We start from the raw sequence: 21,669 nt of genomic DNA, 5'->3' as shown, positions 1-21,669 counted from the left end.
CTAATCTAAAAGTACTGATTAATTTATTGCCACATGTACCATGTTTATGAGCAGTGTGGGCAGATCATTGTAAGCAAGGATGTAAGGATCAGAGGTTGTAAAAAGACTTAGACAGAGACATACAGGTTATATTGCACAGGGCGTACACTAGGTTAGCAAGATCAGTATTATTTGAGGCTAGACAGTCCTTACATCAGTCTAATAACAGCTGGGAAGGAGCTGGTCCTGAACTTGCTGCTGCATGTGTTCAGGCTTCTGTATCTTCTGCCTGACGCAAGACGTTGTGGGAGATCATTACCAGGATGCGATGGGTCTTTGATGATATTGGCAGCCTTTCTACGGCAGAAGGTGTGTAAGTGGAGTACATGGATGGCAGGTTGGCTTCTGTGATAGTCTGGGCTGTGCACAAAAACTTCTCTAGTTTCTTACGGTCCTGGGCAGATCAGTTGCCTTACCAAGCTGTTACACATCCGATGATATTGCTTTCAATGGTGCATCTGTGGAAGTTGGTGAGAGTCCTTATCGACATGCCAAATTTCCTGAGCCACCTGAAGAAAAAGAAGCTTTGTTGTGCCTTCTTGACTGTTAAGTCTATGTAGGATATTGACAACAGGTTGTCGGTTATTGTCACTCTGAGGAATTTGACGCTCTCCACTCTCTCAACCTCGGCTTCATTGATGTAGATGGGGGCATGTTTTCTTCCAAACTTTCTGAAGTCAATGATCAGTTATTAGTTTTGCCGACATTGAGAGAGAGGTTATTCACATTGCACCATGCCACCAAGCCCTTTATCTCCCTTCTGTATTTTGACTCATCGTTGTTAGATATCCATTCTACTACGGTGGTGTCATCAGCTAACTTGTAGATGGCATTCATTCAGAATTTGGCAACCCAGTCATGGGTGTACAGGGAGGGTGTAGGGGGCTGAGGATGCATCTTTGGGGGGGGGGGGGGGGGCCTCCGGTTTTGAGTGTTATTGTGGAGGAGTTGAGTTACCTATCTTCACTGATTGTGGTCTGTGGGTCAGAAAGCTGAGGATCCAGTTGCAGAGGGTGGAGCTGAGACCAATGTTATGGTGTTTTGAGATCAGCCTGGAGGAGGTAACGGTGTTGAAGGCAGAGCTGTAGTCAATGAGCAGGAATCTGACATAGGTGTCCTTGTTGTCCAGATGTTCCTGGAATGAGAGCAGGGCTAGGGATATGGCATTGGCTGTGGACCTGTTACATCGGTAGGCAAATTGTAGGGGATTGAGGCAAGCTAGGAGACTGGAGGTGATGTGGGCCATGATCAGCCTCTCTTTATCTAATCTATCTAAACTCTCTTTTAAAACTACAGTTTTGCATGTGTCAGGTGTGTTATGTATTGTTTAAAATAATTATTAGATTAATCAAATCACTATAATTTATTAATTATTTAAACAGTCTATTTAAGTGTCAGCTTGCTCATAATGACTAAAACAAACAAAATCAACATCAAGGTATATTACAGGCTGGAAGTTACAAAGATATGCGTGACATTAAAGCAAAACAGGTAGAGAAGAGATGGGGACATTTTTACCATGTAAATGTTCTTGTGCTGACATGTTTAGAATTGAGTTCCACAGGCACATTGATACTCTAATGGGAGATTGACTACATGAAGTATTTCAAAAACACATATTCATATGCATTATACTGTTCAGAAGACTGTAAACAAGTCATTTTTCATTCAAAATAAACATTAATTTCTCCAGAAGGTTTTGGGCTGAAGCCATCTTATCTGTGACATTCTCTTCTTCTTGATTGCATGTTCATTTAAGTTTCTCAGATCACCTAAATACTTAGTTATCATCTTAAATTATCATCTGTAGTAGCATAGGAAAATCCCAGGAATGCACTTGTTGTTGTTGGGCTGTTCATAGTAGAGTCAGGAATGCGTCCCACAGAATTAGGGACAATTTCTTCAGTGAATTCGGGATCAAAATGCTGGAGGTCACCAGGGCCTGCCTGAAAAAAAAACAAAGAAACTGTGAAGTTAGTTTTTGCTCAATGTACTTGTCAAATGTAAAAATTTCAGAAAAGTTGGTAAATTTATTTATTTTATCCTGTGTTTATTCAGTGTGGTGCAGCTTTTCTGGTGATGAAAATGCTTTAAGTGTCTATACAATGCCATAGTAAAGCTCACAGAATTGGCCTGCTAGACCTTAAAATATTAGTGAAAAATGCACTTTTACATGATCATGGTTTTCCTTCATGATTCCCCACCCCTATTTCCCTTCACAAGTGCACTTTACCTCACCTTGAATTATATGTAATGTAAAGTTTTTAAAGAGATCCTGTAAGTGAGACCTTGGCATACAGAAGGAATGAAATGAAGTCTGAAGTTAAGCCCTTCCCAGACCTTAGGCAGCAAGAATTGCAAAACCTTTCTTTATATCAACATTGCTACACCCCAAACAATTCCACACAATTCCAATTTTCCTAGCAGTTGAAATAATGGGCAGGTTCTGGCCTGTCAGACACCCCATCACCTATTGATTCTAATCACACATTAAATTAACATAACAGTAATTTTGTCTGTATAAAAACCTCAACTAACTTCCATCACATCCATTTATACACTTATTACAGATTTCCAATAGTTGGGAAAATATTATTCTCACTGTGGAATTTTTGTTCGAAGTGAGAAGGTATAATACATTGTATTTTCACTAAAATCTTCTTGACCAAAATCAAACAGATTAACATGAGTTTCATTTACTTTTCAAACTTTACGTGGAAGGTAACAAATGATCTCAGCCCATTCCATGCAGTTCCTACTACAAATAACTAAACGGCACCCTAGATGTGATGAGCTGATTCAAGAGGAAAGGTATGCCCCATCCCACACTCAAGAACAACACCCATCTTCCCCTTGTGCAATACTGATCAAACTGAAATGCACCTATCTAACTACTTCCATGTTTAATGTTAGTAGGTACCTGTGCTTTAATCATAAACCATCACTGGTGATTTTATGAAAATGTAAGCAGATTTTAATGCAGCATTGCATTCTCTTGTGAAATACATACGCACACAAAACAAAAATGTATAGCTCCACAAATATAAAAACCAACAGAAACCAGAAAGCTTACCACATTGGGATTGTATGGTGGGGTAATTCTCTTGTGGTAGATATCCTCCCAATTAATGGATGAAAAAAATGCATGTTTTTTTATATCAAGCTGTGTCAGGAGAAAATACAATGAAGTTAGTTGAGTAAGGTCATTTGTTCATGTTTCATTCTAAAGCTTGACATGAATATGATTTTTGGATTTTAAAAATATGATTAGGGCTGATACTAACCACTTTGTATCTGCTCATTGTTAAAAGCAGAACAGATAACAATGATTGATGGTTAGGGTTAGTTATTATAAACTGAATTGTAAACTCATATATGTAATGAATGGGTTGTGTCATTCCTCAGGAATCACAATCTACTTGCTTGTAAAGTGCCAGAAAGTACCTAAAATTTCTCTTAAAGAAGTAGAAATACCACACTGACAGGCCATAGATATGAGGCTAATATTGTTTATGAAGAGAAAGAATTATGCAGCAAAGCAAGTTAAATGGGCTGCATGCGACTCTGTTTTTCTGAGATTTTTACAATCCTTGTTTCAGGATTGACCTTTAACATTATCTTTTTACTGAGCTTGCAATTTAGGTCAATTCTTCTCATCACAATAACCAAGAAATGGAACTGATCTGAATGAATTAAAGATGCCAAAGAAAAAAATATGCTAATTTTTAGTGGGAATAGTTTAGTGGATTACTCCTAATTGGTATTGGTCTGCTATCTCTTAAGCTTATATCAATGATGGATTCGGAAATTCCATACGAGCTGGTCAACTTCACAGTAGTCAATCCAGGAAGGACAGTGTAAAGTACAATAAGAACTAAATGTATTTAAGAAGACAAAGTGGCTAATAATATTTAACAACAAAATGTAAAATAATAAGGTAAAGCCACAAAAATCCCATAGGTCTGCTCTCATTAGAGAGACGACTGGTGGTAAATTTAATTTGAAGGACATCATGCCTTTGGCGAAGGGAAAGATTGAGAAGATGGGACCTTCATGTTCTTCTCAGCTGAAATTGAACCCACACTGTTGGCACTATTCTTCATCACAAACCAGCTGTCCAACCAACAGACCTAACTGACCCCCCGAAAAAAATGTAATATGCTGCATACAGTAATGAAAAATAGATTCAAACAAGGATAATCGACTGTATTGAAATAGCTGGGGATAAAGTTGAAAGATCCTTGGTAATCTTAAATACCTTAACCTAATCGCTGCAAACTAAGAGCTGAACTGTGTCCATTTTGTTTGCATTGTTTTTATTGATTACTGGACAAATATTGGCCAAGCTACCAGGTAAACACTATAATAGGAATATGGTCCACTGATGCAGTAATAAGTACATTGACAGGTACATGAATAGGAAAGGTTTGGAGGGACATGGGCCAAATGCAGGACAATGGGCAAATCAGTACAGGAAACCTGGTTGGAATGGACAAGTTAGGCCAAAGGGCCTGTTTCCATGCAGTGTATCTTTATGACTCGTTATGATCCTTTGACTCGATTTATTTTGAATAATGCTATGCTGACTGTCTTGCATTAATTTTCTTTCTAAGCAATGTTAAATCGTCTTGTAATTAGTGTTCAGTCATAGACAAATTGCACACATACAAAATCTGCTTCAGCTCCTAATCTTCTCTTCTGGTCTTTTTGTAGGAGTCCCATCAGAATATCACGAGCAGCTGCTGATATTCCCATAGGCAAGTAGAGCGGCTTGTGAAGAATGTTATTGTACATTTCAGCTACATCTTCACTGTAAAAGGGAGGCTGTCCAGGTAAAAGAAAGGAACATTACTCATTGATCAAATCCTGGAGGAAATAATAGACAATAGACAATAGACAATAGGTGCAGGAGTAGGCCATTCTGCCCTTCGAGCCTGCACCACCATTCAATATGATCATGGCTGATCATCCTTAATCAGTATCATGTTCCTGCCTTATCTCCATAACCCTTGATTCCACTATCCTTGAGAGCTCTATTCAACTCTTTCTTAAATGAATCCAGAGACTGGGCCTCCACTGCCCTCTGGGGCAGAGTATTCCACACAGCCACCACTCTCTGGGTGAAGAAGTTTCTCCTCATCTCTGTCCTAAATGGTCTACCCCGTATTTTTAAGCTATGTCCTCTGGTTCGGCACTCACCCATTAGCGGAAACATGTTTCCTGCCTCCAGAGTGTCCAATCCTTTAATAATCTTATATGTCTCAATCAGATCCCCTCTCAGTCTTCTAAACTCAAGGGTATACAAGCCCAGTCGCTCCAGTCTTTCAGCATAAGGTAGTCCCACCATTCCAGGAATTGACCTCGTGAACCTATGCTGCACTCCCTCAATAGCCAGAATGTCTTTCCTCAAATTTGGAGACCAAAACTGCACACAGTACTCCAGGTGTGGTCTCACCAGGGCCCTGTACAGCTGCAGAAGAACCTCTTTGCTTCTATACTCAATCCCTCTTGTTATGAAGGCCAGCATGCTATTAGCCTTCTTCACTACCTGCTGTACCTGCATGCTTACCTTCATTGACTGGTGTACAAGAACACCCAGATCTCTTTGTATTGCCCCTTTACCTAAATTGATTCCATTTAGGTAGTAATCTGCCTTCCTGTTCTTGCCAACAAACTGGATAACCATACATTTATCCACATTAAACTGCATCTGCCATGCATCTGACCACTCACCTAACCTGTCCAGGTCACCCTGTAATCTCCTAACATCCTCCTCACATTTCACCCTGCCACCCAGCTTAGTATCAAATTTGCCAATGTTATTACTAATACCATCTTCTATATCATTAACATATATTGTAAAAAGCTGCGGTCCCAGCACTGATCCCTGCGGTACCCCACTGGTCACTGCCTGCCATTCCGAAATGGAGCCGTTTATTACTACTCTTTGTTTCCTATCAGCCAACCAACTTTCAATCCAAGTTAATACCTTGCCCCCAATACCATGCGCCCTAATTTTGCTCACTAACCTCCTATGTGGGACTTTATCAAAAGCTTTCTGAAAGTCCAGGTACACTACATCTACTGGATCTCCCTCATCCACCTTCAGAGTTACATCCTCAAAAAATTCCAGAAGATTAGTCCCCTTCATAAATCCATGCTGACTCTGACCTATCCTGTTCCTACTATCCAGATGTGTCGTAATTTCATCCTTTATAATAGACTCCAGCATCTTTCCCACCACTAAGGTCAGACTAACTGGTCTATAATTTCCTGCTTTCTCTCCCCCACCTATCTTAAAAAGTGGTACAACATTAGCCACCCTCAAATCCGCAGGAACTGATCCCGAATCTATTGAACTCTGGAAAATAATCCATGATTCCTCGAGCCACCTCCTTCAGTACCCTGTATTTGTCTCAAATTTGTCATTTTAGAGTTTACTCAGGAACCTTATATAAGAGAAAAAATATAGAAGCCCGTTATTCACTCTAAATATCTTTTAGATCCAAATTTGATATTTAGATATATTGCTCAATGTTTGAAATACCAGAACATTACTTGAATATCTATCAAATTTCCTTCATTCTTAGGATTATCATAGCACCATATGGTCTGAAACTTGCGGTTTATTTGTACAGTTTATAATACTGCAATGTAAATTAATTCACAGTATTGGAGCCTTCATCAAATGCAGGAGCAAGAAGCCCTGAACAGCTTGGTGCAACTCATTGTAGGGATAGTGGTGCCTGTTGAATCTTGTACTTAAGGGATTGGGTGTGTTAAGTAATCAAGACAAAGAGACGAACTCTCATGTTTTATTTTTGTTTATTTTGTCCCGGCATTTGAGTATCACTGGCAAGCCAAGCATTCATCGCACATCCTTAATTACCCTTGAAAATGTGTTGGTGAGCTTTTTTAAATTGCGATAGTCTGGGCAGTCCTAGACTTCTGATCAAATGACAATGAAGGGACAGCAATAGAACTCCACGTCTGGATGGTGTGTAGTTCAGAGGAGAAAATGCATGTGCCTGCTGCATTTGTCTTTCTATATGATAGAATTCAAATGTTTAAAAGGTGTTGTTGAAGGAGCCTTGGCAATTTGCATCTTGTTGATGGTGCAGCAGCTACTATTGTGCAGTGGAGGGAATGAATTTTTGATAGTGAATGGGGTGCCAACCAAGTAGGCAGCCTTGTCCTGGAAGATGCTGAGATTTTTGAATGTTAGAGATGCTGTAATAAAGGAAGTGCACATTCCATTGCACTTCCCAAAGCTTGTGCCAAGCTTCTGGTGAAGAGGCTTTGAGGAGTCAGGCGATCAGTTACTTGTAGCAAAATTCCCAGCCGCTGTTATTGCTACTTTAGCCACAGTATGTTTATGGCTGATTCAGTTAAGTTTCAAATCAGTAGTAATTATAGGATGTTGTAGTGACATTCAATAATGGGAGTACCATTGACTGTTAAGGGGAGTTGATTAGATTATCTCTTATTGGATATGAGCATTGCCTGGCATGTGTAGACTGAATGTAACTTGTTATTTATCAGCCTGAATGGTGTCCAGGTTTTGCTTCATGCAACAATGGAGTACTTCAGTACCTGTGGAATTGTGATTGGAACTGAACATGATTCCATAATCAGCTAACTTCCTCACTTCTAATTTTATGATTTGAGAAGGTCATTGATGAAGCAATTGTAGATGGTTGGGTCAAGGACATTATCCTGAGGAATTGCTGCAGTGGTGTTCCAGGACAGAGATGATTGATTTCCAACTACAACAACCACCTTCCTTTTAGCTAGGTGTGACTGCAATTAGTGAAGATGTTTCCCGATTACCATAGACTTCCAATCTGTTAAGGCATACTCGATCAAATACTGCCTTGACTCTCACTCTCACTTCACTACCGGAATTCAATTTAAATGTCCATGTTTGAACCATGGCTGTAACAAGATCTTGAACCTCATGGCTCTGCTGGAACGAGAACTAAGGAGTGGTGAGCAGTTTGTTGTTGAGCAAGCATCACTATCAGTGACACCTTCCATCCCTTAACAAACAACAAGAGTAGATTGATAGGGTGGTAATTTGTTGGAATTTTTTTTCCTGCTTCTTATGAACAATTATTTACTGTTTTGAATTAATGCTAGTCGAGGGTGCAGCCCAGATGTTGTTAGGCCCATTGTCTTTGCTAATCCATGGCCTTTGTTCATTTCTTGATATCTATGGAGTGAATCAAACTTATTTCATATTTAACCCTGCAAACATCAGTAAGAGGCTAAGATAGATCATCTGCTCGGCAGTTTTGATTGAAGTTGGTTACAAATGCTTCAGCTTTGTCTTTTGCATAATCTGTTGTGCTATGTCATCATTGAGGATGGAGATGTTTTTACAGGTTGCCTCTTTCGTCATTTAATTACACATCAATGTTCAGAGCTGAATCAGGATTTGTAGATCTGGTCTGCTTTTTAGCATGATACCTCAAAAAGCAGACCAGATCTACAAATCCTGATTCAGCTTTGACCATTGGTGCGTAATTAAATTATACCTCACTCTACCTATTGTGTGAGATTTATATCGACACATGTTGTAGCTTCACTAGATTTTAGTTGCCTCATGTATGCCTCATGTGCTGCTGGCATACTCTCCTGCACTCAGCATGAAACCAGGTTTAAGCGCTGGGCTTGAAGATAATGGTGGAGAGGAAAAGACAATGGGCCGTGAAGGTTCAGATTGTTGTTGAATTTCATTCTTTGCTGCTGATCACCTACAGGACCTCAAAGAAGCCCAGGTTCGAGCTACTACATCTACTCTATATCCCATTTTACATGCAGACAGTGCTACATAATGCAATGCGTGGTATCCTTGCTATAAAAGTGGGACTTCATCTCCACACTGATTGTATGACGGTTACTCCTATCTATAATGTATGAGTGGATGAATCTGCAACAGGTAGATTGGTAAAAATCTGGGTGTACCTGCCCAATTTAATGGATATGTACTTTAGGACTCAGGAGGAGAAAGTGAGGACTGCAGATGCTGGAACTCAGAATCAAAAGTGTAGTGATGGAAAAGCAAAGCAGGTCAGGCAGCATCCAAGGAGGATTCCTGATGAGGGGCTTGTGCCCATAACATCAATTCTCCTGCTCCTCAGATGCTGCCTTACCTGGTGTGCTTTTCTAGCGCTACACTCTCAACTTCAGGACTCAGCCAACTTGGGCTGAGAGTCATAGATATTAAATTTCTATATCCTTGACACTCTCTAGGTTTCTACAAAATGGTATTTGATATGGCTGAACACTGGAAGGTAGTAATCAACAGGAGGATACTTTGCACATTTGACTTGATGCCTTAAGACTTTCTGGGGTCTGGAGTAATGTTGCAGATTCCTAAGACCCTCCACCCTGACTGTACACCTCTGTGCTGTCACTTCCGTGGGATGGGACATACCCAGGAATGGTGATGCGAGATTGACTAAAGTATAATTAAGTCAGATGTTGGTTGACTAATCTTTGGAACTGCTCTCCCAATCTTAGTATAAGTCTCCAGATGTTAGTGAGGAGTATTTTTAAGGTTGACTGGGTTGGCTGTCACTTTCTGATGAAGGGCTTATGCCTGAAACATCGACTGTCCTGGTCCTCGGATGTTGCCTGACCTGCTGTACTTTTCCAGCGCCACACTTTTCACATCTGCAATCCTCACTTTCTCCTTGGATGTATCTTTGTCATTACCAGGTAGTGTGGCTAATTTTAGTCTTTTTGATTTTCCTGTCATTGTTTGAGATACTGAATGGATTGCCAGTTTATTTTAGAGGGCAGTTCACATTGCTCTAGATATATGAAGTCACATGTGGATCTGCATGAGGAAAGGACAGTGAGATTTCGTTCCCTAAAGGATCAGCACCTCTTGACCTCACAAGCTGTGTAAGTTACCTTTCTGTGATGCTATCTGACAACATCTCATGGGCTGGCCTCCAAATTCTTGGAATTTACCATTCAATAGCTGCTGACATAAAACCATGAGCAAATATACTTTGCCTTTATGAGGTATTTGTATGAACATGTCATGTGACTAAGATGTCATATGATTGGGTATCAGGTGGTCAAATGCCCTGTGTTCAGGATGTCACAGGAACAACTTTCCAGCAAAGTCTTTAAACAGTGTATGCCGTTCTATCCATGTTAGGTCGGAGGTAAAACCTTTATGGGCACAGGACTGTGAAACTGGGATTATAATTCATTCCTTGGGGACCTATTGCTCTATTTCTATCAGGGTACAGGCCTCAGAATTCAGCTTTTGTTGCCACAAAAATTATTTTAAATGACATGTTTATACAAGTGAGACTTGAGAACTTTAGTTAGGCCACACTGAGAATATTGCATACATGCTTTGGAGAGGGTACAGAAAAGGTTTACCAGGATATTTCCTGGAATGGGAGATTTTAGCTATGAAGAGAGGTTGGATAGACTGGGTTTGCTTTCATTGAAATGCAGGAGGTTGAGGGGCGAGCTGCTAGAAGTTTATAAGATTGTGAATGTCATAGATAGAGTGGAAAGTATGAGGTTTTTTCCCAGGGGTCAATTACTGGAGATACAGGTTCAAGGTGGGAGGGTGGAGGAGTTTAAAATGGATGTGTGAGGCCAAGTTTTCACACAAATGATGGTAAATACCTGGAATGCACTACCAGAGAAAGTGGTGGAAGCAGACACAGTAGCAGCATTCAAGAAGCACCTGGACGAGTACATGAATAGGGAGGGAATAGAGGGACAGTTTAAGTATGGAAGGATAAAGTGTGTTGATGCAGGCTTGGAGGAATGAAGTGCCTGTACCTGTGCTGTTTTATTCTTTGTGGACCAGAAGGGTCTGGGTACAGACTACGGTTGCCTCACAAAAGTTAGCTCCTGTGACGACATGCAAACAAGAAATGCATAGTTTGATATCAAATTGATTTTACAAGATTAGAAACATACCCCAATATGATACATTGAGTTTTGGATCTAGACTTCTGCTTCATGAAGTAGATTTACAGTGTGCTACTTACCAGTCCAAACAACATCTCAAAGAGGACCGCACCAAAGCACCACCAGTCAACAGTGCGATCATAGAGTTGTTTTTGTAAAACTTCTGGGGCAAGATACTGACAAAACAAAATACATTTAGAATAGATGTTCATGCATTTTCCATGATGTGACAATTTGCTGCTTGCCAGTATTAAATGCAAGTAATAACTAATTAAAAGTGATTTGATCACACCAGATGAACAAAAGTTATGTAAAAATATGTAAAATTATGTAAAAATATTCCATTAACTTTCTTCCACCAAATAGAAATCCAACTAACAATCAAACCTTGATCTGTATGTGTGAATACAGATCTGTAATAATTCTACACTTACAGTGAAGCAATTTAGCTATGTGCCCACTTTTCACTGTTATAAATATGACAAATACTCCAATTGAGATAATATACGGAAGAATGGTAATAGTCACGATTAAGCCAAGTTAATTGTTTAAAGACAGCAGTAAAGTGAAACAGATAGTAAAACATAGAAATATTAAAATATTCAATTCAGACTGTGCTGCAAAAATCCATAAACATTGCAGCAAAAACAGAAGGGTTCTGGAGAAGGGTCACCGGACTCAAAACATTAACTCTGCTTTTTCTCCACAGGTGCTGCCAGACCTGCTGAGTTACTCCAGCAATTTCTGTTTTTGTTTCTGATTTTCAGCATCTACAGTTCTTTGTTTTATTATGATAATCATTGCAGAGTGGATGTCTAAATTTATGTTACATGTAAAAACTATGTTTTTTGCATTATGTCCTTGCAAAGTTGCTTTAGCTATTTAAAATCTTACAGGCCAGATTGAATCCAATCTAAAAAATAAATATAATAATTGAAGTAGAAAAACCTAGGAATTGGGACTAGCTAAATTGCTTTTGCAGAGAGCCGACGTGGACTTGATTGGCTGACTAGCCCCATACTTTCCCATTCTATACTCTGTACTGTTCTACATACCTCAGGTGTCCCACAGAAAGTAGAGGTTGTTCCTGTTGGTTCTATTACTTCTTTACAAAGCCCAAAGTCTGTCAGTACAATATGGCCCTGAAATATATAACAAAAGCCAGTTTGTACGGTTCTCTAACTATTCCTATCTTACTGACAAAAAGCTAAGAAGATTGTTATTGATACCTGAGAATCCAAGAGAATATTTTCAGGCTTCAAATCCCTGGAATGTAAAGTGAGATTGATTACTTAGCATAGATGCTTTGGAATTTTATAAGAAGTGTTACAAAAGACACTTTTATAGCAGAACTCACCGGTACACGATGTTGAGTGAATGTAGGTATCCTATGGCACTGGCCACCTCCGATGCATAAAATCTAGCTCTTGGTTCTGGAAAAGTGTGTTCTCGTTGCAAGTGGAAGAACAGCTGTTACATTTAAAAAAGACTTCTTAGTGGCTGTAATGTTTCAATTGTTTCTGGCAGTCATGTACTTTCACATGAAGCTTTCATGGATGGCCTCTGGATCAAAATGTTGTGGACAAACTGGTCAATATATAGTATACAATCTACAGCCCTGGCAAAAGAAGTTCCTGGGCACTATCTCCTTTCGAGAATATTGGAAACCTTTAACAGCTCGATACCCCCAATACTTTGCTCATCTTCTGGATGGTAATAGAACAGCACTGCTTTGGTCTGACGTTTGGCTGCCCATTCCCCTTGAGTCTGACCAATAGGAATCAGCTAATTAGAAAAGTTACTGTGAAGATACTCCTAAGATTTCCTTTTATTGTTCTTTTATATTTTTATCTTTAAACCTGCACTGAAATCAGTTTGCAAAGATGTAAGTTGAGGAAAATCACATGTTTAACATAACATCAGGAGGGCATGGATAATTTCTAATTACTTTTTCTTTTTTCCTGTTTTTACTTGTTGTCCTGGAATAGTGTTTTCAGACTGGTTGAATATTATGTGCATAAAAAGTGTGTTTCATTAATGTGACATTTCTTCCCAATGTCATTATTATTCTGGCAATTGTACTGAATACATGTTTCAGAACTGTCCATGCCCCTGGCTAAGCTGTTCCAGTACAAAAACACTGACCTAACATTATGACACAGGGTAAACTCTCCTGCTTAATGTAAAACCAGCAACACAAAAAAGATTTATCCTGTGCAGTATTCTGTAAAAATCAAGTGGCCAAGAACTATGTAAAGTAAAAATTAACAACTTTATTTCTTAAAGTATACCAGAGAATAATTAACTAACCACTATTTACAATTTATTTCTCTAACCTATCTTTTACCTTCCCTTCTATAAAACTAATCCAATAAAATTCCCAATTAAGATTTACAAAACAACATTTCTTATATCAAAACCAGACAGCTTTCGGTTCTTGTCTTCAGATTTTCCTGTGTCTTTTCTTCTGGTCAGGAATTTCTGCTTTACAGGTTACTGATTGAAAAGGTGCCTTTTTAACAGAGTTATTTTTCAGGCAATCTGTTTACATCTGTTCTTCTCTCAGTTGTTCAATTTTCCCCGGTCTTATACTCCAGTGCATCGAATTGTGTCATTGGCCCGCAAGATGGTCAATTTAAACTTGATTGGAGTTTGATATGTTTCGGGTATAATTTAAACTGATTAGCTGAATTCAAGTTTGTTTTTGTCTCCAAGCAACGAACTAATCGAGTTGTTTGACTCATTGTTACATTGTTTCCTTTTTGAGAACACTTGGTGCTTATGTCTGGTAGTTCTGCTGCTTTTAACTCTCTTAAAGTAAACCCACATCTTCATAACACCTCCCCCCTTAAGAAAAAAATGAACCACCATAATGAAAAGATGGCTTCATTTTTTTTTCTACCTTTTAAACACATTACCTGATCATACCGATAACTTTCATATAAGTTCACCTTAACTTCTTTTATATATATATTATGTGAAACATTAAATAAAGATAAATTCTGTCAGTTATATCCGCGAGAAAGCGTCTGCGGTTACATTCTTCCGACCTGCAATGTGTATGATTTTTAAATTAAAAGTCTGTAACATAAGACTCCAATGAAATAGTCGCATATTCTTATCTTTAAAACATTCTAACAATGTAAGCAGACACAATCGTCTCTGACACATTGTTCGTGACATACACATTAAAATGCTGTAAGGCCAGTACCAAACTCAATCATTCCTTTTTGATTGTGGACTATTTCCTCTGGTGGATGTTGATCTTCTTCGAAAAGTAACCAACTGGCAGTTCAATCCCATCCTCATTTTCCTGGAGGAGTACAGCTCCAACTCCAATGTCACGAGCATCGATGGCGTCTTTAAAAGGTTTTGAAAAGTTTGGTGTAGCTAAAACTAGTTTGGTGGTTAAAATTGATTTCAAATAGTCGAATGCCTCCTGGTATGGTTCTAACCACCGAAACTTTGTGTTCTTCTTCAGCAGATTGATTAACCGTGCCACTACACTGCTGATGTTTGGAACAAACTTCCAATAGAATCTACTGAGTCCTAGGAATCGAAGCACTTCTTTCTTCGAGGTTGGTCATGGAAATTCCTCGATAGCCTTTGTGTTTGCATCCCTTGGGGTCAAACTTCCATGACCCCATGACTGATGTTGTCCCAAGAGAATCACCTTTGCTTTTGCGAATTCCGTTTTATTTAAGTTTATCACCAGTTTTGCTTCTCATAGTCATTCAAAGACCTTTGCCAACTGTACCCATGTGATCTTTCCAAGATCACTACATTGTCCAAATAGATGCACCGTTTGTTAACCCAGCCACAACTCTGTTCATGAGTCTTTGGAATGTTGCAGGCACGTTTTTCATTCCAAAGGGCATCACTTTAAACTGATATAACCCATTTGGGGTTACAAACATGGAAATTTCTTTCGCTGTCTCTGATAAAGATACCTGCCAGTAACCATGCATTAAGTCCAACTTGGTGATGTAACTAGCTTGACCGACTTTCTCAATATAGTCCTCCAATCTATTGGATATGAGTCCGATTTTGTAACAGCATTGACCTTCCAATAATCCACGCAGAATCAATGAATCAGGGATTATTAATATTCTTACAACCACATCCATAAACATCACTCTCTCTGACTGACACACAGCAGCACAGTATGTATAATCTTCAACATGCACTCTAGAGATTCACCAAGATTCCTTAGACAGCAACTTCGAAACCCTCAATCACTACCATTTAGAAGATACGTGGTAACACTACCCCTGCAACTCTTTACGGTTGTGTATTTGTGTTAAAATCCTGTTTCCTACCAATTTCATCTACATAGTCTGCATATACTGGCGTTTAAGGCAGCCTAGAGAAGATTCAATAATTTGATCCCAGATATGGAGTGGATGTCTCATGAAGAGAGGTTCGATAGATTGGGCCTTTACTCTTTGGAGTTTAAAAGAATGAGGGGAGACCTGCTTGAAAGATACATGATTCTTAGGGGGCTTGACAAGGTAGCTGCAGCAAAGTTGTTTCCATTTATGGAAGAGCCTTGGACCAGAAAGCATAACCTCAGCATAAGAAGTCACGTATTTCAGATGGAAATGAGTAAATATTTCTTCTTTCAGAAGGTGGTGAATCCATGGAATTCTTTACTGCAGAGAGCTATAGTGGCTGGGTCATTAAGTATATTCAAGACTGAGATGAACACATTTTTAATCAATAAAGGTATCAAGGCTTAAGAGGAAAAGGCAGGAAAATGAAGTCAAGGATTATCAAATCAGCTAGGGTTTCATTGAATGGTGGACCAGATGGGTGCTTGCCTGGATGGATGCAGCTCCAACAACACTCAAGGAGCTTTTCATGATCTGGACATAGCAGCTCACTTGATTGGCACCACATTCACAAACATTAACTCCCTCCACCACTGATACTCAGTAGCAGCAGTGTGTACTATTTACAAGATGCACTGCAGAAATTCACCAACGATCCTTAGACAGCTCCTTCCAAATTCACGACCAATTCGATCAAGAAGGACAAGGGCACCAGATACATGAGAACACCACCATCTAACTGAGTAAGCCACTCACCATCCCGACTTGGAAATATATTGACATTTCTTCACTGTCACTGAATCAAAATCCTGTAATTCCCTCCCTAATGGCATTATGGCTCATTCCATAGTACTTGGACTTCAGTGGTTCAAGAAGGCAGCACACCACTTTTTCGAGGTCAACTAGGGACAGGCAATAAATGCTGGCCAACCAGTGATGGCCATGTGCCAAAGCATCCAAAGAACAAAGTTTGAGTCAAACCAGAAATAATCCAATTTTGACTGCTTCTTTGGGACTTCGCCTATTTGTGGTTGATGGTGGAACTATGGCTGCACAAATAACTTTAGAAGTAAGAGACAAATGCTACACCCAGAAAAAGACAACATAGAACTGGGGACAATCAGCAAAACTACACCCATCCAGGCAAGCATCCATCTGCTCCACCGTTTAATGAAACCATGGCTGATTTGATAATCCTCAACTTCACTTTGCCAAGGTAGATGATGATATGTGCTGTTGGTCCATGGGTCATTTGGTGGCCTATTGTTGATAGTCAGTTTACCGATGTGACTGTGGCCATCCAAGGCAGACCATCATCTACCATTGAACTTTTGTCCTGAGAAATCCTGAGAGATCCATTACTGGCGGCATTGCAACCATTCACACTCCATTAGCTGGAGGCATTCAAAGAATTGTTAAACACAAAGAATGCTGTAGATCTCAGTAGGTTTGGCAGTGTCTCAGCAGGTTTAAGGAGAGAGAAACAGACTTAATGTTGTGAGTCCAATATTCAGTTTTGAAAAAGAGTCATAATGAACTTGAAAAGTTAACTGTTTCTCTCCTCACAGACACTGCCAAACCTACTGAGTTCCTGTAGAATTCTCTGTTTGTTTCAGATTTCCAACACCTGTTGTATTTTGTTTTTATATAATGCTTCTGCAGCCATTTGACTAAATTAAAATAAAGTTAAAAATCAGACAACGCCAGGTTATAGTCCAACAGATTTAGTTGGAAGCAGTAGCTTTCGGAGTGTTGTCCCTTCATCAGGTAGCTGTGGAGCAGGATCATAAGACACAGAATTTATAGCAAAAGACGACAGTGTCAAAAAGCTGAAATTATATATTGAACAATACTGGATTGCTGCAATCTAGGATTGTTCAGGATATCATTTTAGCTGTATGACACTGTAATCTTTTGCTATAAATTATGTGTCTTATGATCCTGCTCCACAGCTACCTGATGAAGGGGCAGCACTCCGAAAGCTAGTGCTTCCAAATAAACCTGTTGGACTATAAACTGGTGTTGTGTGGTTTTTAACTTTGTCTACCCCAGTCCAACACCAGCACCTTCAACATCATAAATTAAAATAGTCCTAGCAACGACAATCAGATTATTGAACACACCATTTTAATACTACCTATTAATGGCTGCATTATACCAGCATGGGGCATTGTTTGTACGTGCATTCACAATGTATTTTAGAAATCAGGGTAAAGAATATTTCATAATAAATAATATCAGTCCCAATCCTGATATATTTTTACTAAAAGCCTCCACAAGTTAGTGACATCCTTGTCTGTATCTACAGCAAAAGGTGGTTGCAAATGACGCCTTTCCAGATAAGGAAACATCCACTTCATGGAGTTCTAGTTTTGTCAATAGTGTGGTGAAGTGGCTGGCTTAAGTAAGTGTGCCATCTCTGAGCAGTGATGAGAACATTCTCCACCACATTCTAGAAGCCAATTGCTGTGTTATAATGCACAAATCTGTTGCAGTATTACTTGAGTTGCAATGCTGCATAGAAACCAACACCAATAATATGTGACCATAGAAATTGGAGGCGAATGGCTGCAACAGTTAACTTTCAAAGTGAGATTCAAAGTTTATGAAGCAACTGTAATCTTAAGTCATCCACTCACCTCACCACCGTTAACATAGTCCAGGACAAAATAAAGTTTCTCCGTTGTCTGAAAGCAGTAGTGGAGCCCAACCAGAAAAGGATGCTTGAGGTTCTTCAGTAGCACATTGCGTTCAGACATAATGTTCTTTTGCTAATTTAAAATAGGCACGATTAGAATCTGAACAAGCAACCAACGAGAAAAGACATATCTGCCCCTTAGTATGTACTTTTAAATAATGTACTTATACAACCACAGTACACACACAAGAATTATTTCAATGTTAACCCAGTTTCACTTCACTGCATGCAAATCTAGATCTAAAAACTCTACTTAATATTATTGACCAGTCATGTACAATAAAGTTTACCTATGTACAATAAATGTACCCAATCTAAAAGGATAGTTATTCAGTGACTAAAACTCTCCAATCTTGGATGGTAGATTCAGCTCCACAGACTTGAACACAGAAGTGGGCTGACATTTCAGAGTAATGCTAGGGGGTGGGGGGGGGGATGCTGCATTGTCATTTGTATAATCTTTTGGCTATGGATACACTAGTCATTGAGCAACCACTGCAAAGGTCTGGTGGGGAGGGGAGAGACCACTGTCTAAGCTTTTCAGTCATCGTATACTGTGGTGCTGATACCTCAGAAAAACTCTTCAGATTGTATGCTTGTAGCAGAATGTATATAGTTAATGCCAAAATATTGCAAATGGATTGACGCACCTTTAATACAAAGTGCTCAGTCTCGGAAAATAGCATTTTAGGGTATTTTCCAAAACATTTGATTCAAAATGTTTTGTAATGACTTATGATATTTGATTAGTAAAGCATAGTAAAGTCGAGAAAAAATGTGTCATTTTCAAATAAAACATTAAACTAGGGTTTGGTTTGCTCCCTCTGGCACTAAAAAATTAGAGAGTTATTTTGCAAAAGTACGGGAATAGAATTAATTGGATAACAAAAATCACAACAGTATATTTTTTTCACGTATGTATTGGCCAGTATTCACTTCGCAGCCAAAATCACTCAACAGATTACCTGGCCATTATGAGATTACTGTTTTTGAGATCTTTCTGTGCATAGTTAGCTGCAGTTTTCCCTACATTTGAAGTACCTCAAAAGTACGCGGTGCTTGTAAAGAGCTTTGGCGTTGCCTTACGACCAGGAAAGACATTGTGTAAATGAAAATCTTTATTTCCTTGCTTGTTTAAAAACTTTACAAGGTTTACTTGGAGCTGTGACAGGCCACAGGCATGTCTTAAAACCAAGAAAGCAGATAATGACTTTAGTAAATTAATCTTATAAGCACTAATCTACAAAGTAGATGGGTTAGTGCTTCAATTAAAAGTGCAAGGAAAGAATTTTAATTCTCATTCTTTTCCAGTGTCATTAGATGTAATTAATGTTTCCCAAATCTTGTCCTTGCAAGCCCTATTTGAAATTCAACAACCAAGATTCTGCATCATTTCAGCACCGATTTTGCTTCGGTTGTGATCCCACTCCTTGCTGTTACATTTGACCTTGAGATGAGCTTCAAGACTTCATATTTGCTCTGTTTCAGACTTCCTGTTGTCAAGCATTCAGTAGGAAAGATGGGGAGCAAAATCATTCTGAAAATCACTCCCTACACTTACCTCGAAACCTCTCTCTCTAGGCAATTTTCTCCCTGACCTCGTCTTCAAAACACGCATTTTAATCTTAGCCACTTAGTTTAAGCAATAATCTCTGGTGTTGACCCTAGCAACAGCCACTGCACCTGGTGGCGTTGCTGACAATGGAGAACTGCTGGGATCTGATTGACCTGCAGCTACTGGTGAACAGGAATTCTGCTGTTCTGTCTGAAATCCCAGTGAACTATAGACTAGTAAGCCTAACACCTGTGTTACTTGCCAAGATTCTGATGGATAAGATATAAATGCATTTGGAAAGACAGGGTTTCATTAGGAGTAGTCAGCATGGCATTGTGCACAGGAGATCATGCTTCACAAATTTGTTAGAGTACTTTGATGAAGTGACCAGGAGAGTTGATGAGGACAGAGCAGTAGACGTACTCTATATGGATTTCAGTAAGGCCTTTGATGAGGCTCCACATGATAAGCTGCTCTGGAAGGTTAGATTGCATGGAATCAAAGGCAAGCTGGCAAATTGGATACACAATTGACATGATGGTCGGAAGCAGAGGGTAATAGTGGAAGGGTGCTTGTCAGACTGGAGGCCTGCAATTTGTAGTGTGCCTCAGAGGTCAGTGCTGGGTCGATTGCTGTTTGTTATCTATATCAATCTTTTGGATGAGAATGTAAATAAGTTTGCAGATGGCACTAAAATAGGAAGGATCGTTAACAGTGAGGAAGGTTATCGAAATTACAGCAGGATCTTGATCAACTGGGGATGTCGGCCAAGGAATGGCAAATGGAGTTTAACATAGATAAGTGTGAAGTGTTGCACTTTGGAAAATCAAATCAAGAGTTTCATGATGAATGGTAGGGTTTTAAGGAGTGTAGTGGAACAGAGGGACCTTGGAGTTCAGGTGCACAGAACTCTGAAAGTGAAGTCACTGATAGACAGAATAGTGAAGAAGGCTTTTGGCACACCAGCCTTCATCAGTCAGGGCATTGAGTATAGAAGTTGGGAAGTTATGGTGCAGTTATACCGAATGTTGGTGAGGCCGCAGCTGGAGTATTGTGTTCAGTTTTGGTCACCTTACTTTAGGAAGGATGTTATTAAATTGGAAAGAGCGCAGAAGAAATTTACAAGGATGTAGCCTGGATTCAAGGCACTGAGTTATAGGGAGAGTTTGGTCAAGCTAGGACTTTTTTCTTTAGAGTGTAGGAGACTGAGGGGGGATCAAATAGAGGTATAAGATCATGAGCGGCATGAACAGGGTGAACATACTCAGTCTTTTTCCCAGGGTTGGGGAATTGAGGACAAGAGAACATAAGTTTAAGATAAGTGGGGAGAAAAACTAATGGGAACCTGAGAGGCAACTTTTTTTACCAGAGGGTGGCATGCTTACAGAATGAACTGCCAGGAGGGGTGGTTGGGGCAGGTACATAACAACATTTAAAAATATATGGCAAGAAAAGATTTAGAAAGGTATGGGCCAAGTGCAGGGAAATGGGGTTAGCATGGATGGACATTTTGGTTGGCATGGACCAGTTTCGGCCGAAAGACCTGTCTTTATGTTGTAGGTCTCTATGACTTTATTATTTTTTGAAGGTCTGATGCTGACCTGTTATATTTGCCTTTAGAGGCACTAATTCAGTCAGGCCTGTCCCACATAAAAAAAGCAGGCTTGGAGAAACACAAGACCTAATTAGCAATATTAAATCCATCTCAATACCTCCTTTTGTGTCTCAATTTCTATTTTATCTTATAAAGCTTTTGCGAAGTCTGCTGAGACATGCTATTACGTTAAAAGTTCCAAGGATAAGATATTGTTGTCACACACAAGAGGTTAAGCTTTGAGACCTTTTTATACTTACATCTTTCCTATTCAGGATCATTTTCTTCTGCAAGACTTTAATAGCATAAAACCTGCCATCAGACTTACGTTTAGCAAGGAGAACCTAAAATGATATTGAAGAGTGTTAAAGTTCCAGCTCAGTCTGCCACTCTTTACACATAGGGTATGAAAATTACACACTTTCCAAGACTATATTGACCAAGTGAAAAGTACAAATTAAATTTGATGCTGTCTAAACGAAATTATTTGAACACATTTAAA

General features: G+C 39.3%; 1 protein-coding gene across 5 annotated transcripts in view; it reads right to left on the bottom strand.

Annotated features, from left to right (window-relative positions):
* Positions 1-959: 959 nt before the first annotated feature.
* The window catches only part of sgk2a (serum/glucocorticoid regulated kinase 2a), a 51,365-nt gene continuing 30,655 nt past the window's right edge, over positions 960-21,669 (bottom strand). For all 5 annotated transcript variants that reach the window (XM_043710674.2, XM_087994800.1, XM_087994799.1 and 2 more), the window contains 9 exons: positions 21,428-21,511; positions 17,960-18,091; positions 12,347-12,459; positions 12,219-12,255; positions 12,045-12,131; positions 11,070-11,165; positions 4,708-4,863; positions 3,113-3,202; positions 960-1,985 (listed from right to left, as the gene is read on the bottom strand). In XM_043710674.2, the coding sequence (XP_043566609.1) occupies positions 1,827-1,985; positions 3,113-3,202; positions 4,708-4,863; positions 11,070-11,165; positions 12,045-12,131; positions 12,219-12,255; positions 12,347-12,459; positions 17,960-18,091; positions 21,428-21,511 (954 nt within the window). In that variant the 3' untranslated portion in view covers positions 960-1,826. The remainder of the gene's footprint in view (positions 1,986-3,112; positions 3,203-4,707; positions 4,864-11,069; positions 11,166-12,044; positions 12,132-12,218; positions 12,256-12,346; positions 12,460-17,959; positions 18,092-21,427; positions 21,512-21,669) is intronic.

The sequence above is a fragment of the Chiloscyllium plagiosum genome, unplaced genomic scaffold (assembly GCF_037043375.1).
Source record: "Chiloscyllium plagiosum isolate Xiang-an unplaced genomic scaffold, Cpla_swu_hap1 HiC_scaffold_15, whole genome shotgun sequence".
NCBI lineage: Eukaryota > Metazoa > Chordata > Chondrichthyes > Orectolobiformes > Hemiscylliidae > Chiloscyllium > Chiloscyllium plagiosum.
The sequence above is the reverse complement of the archived record's forward strand: the minus strand, read 5'-3'. Positions and strand labels throughout refer to the sequence as shown.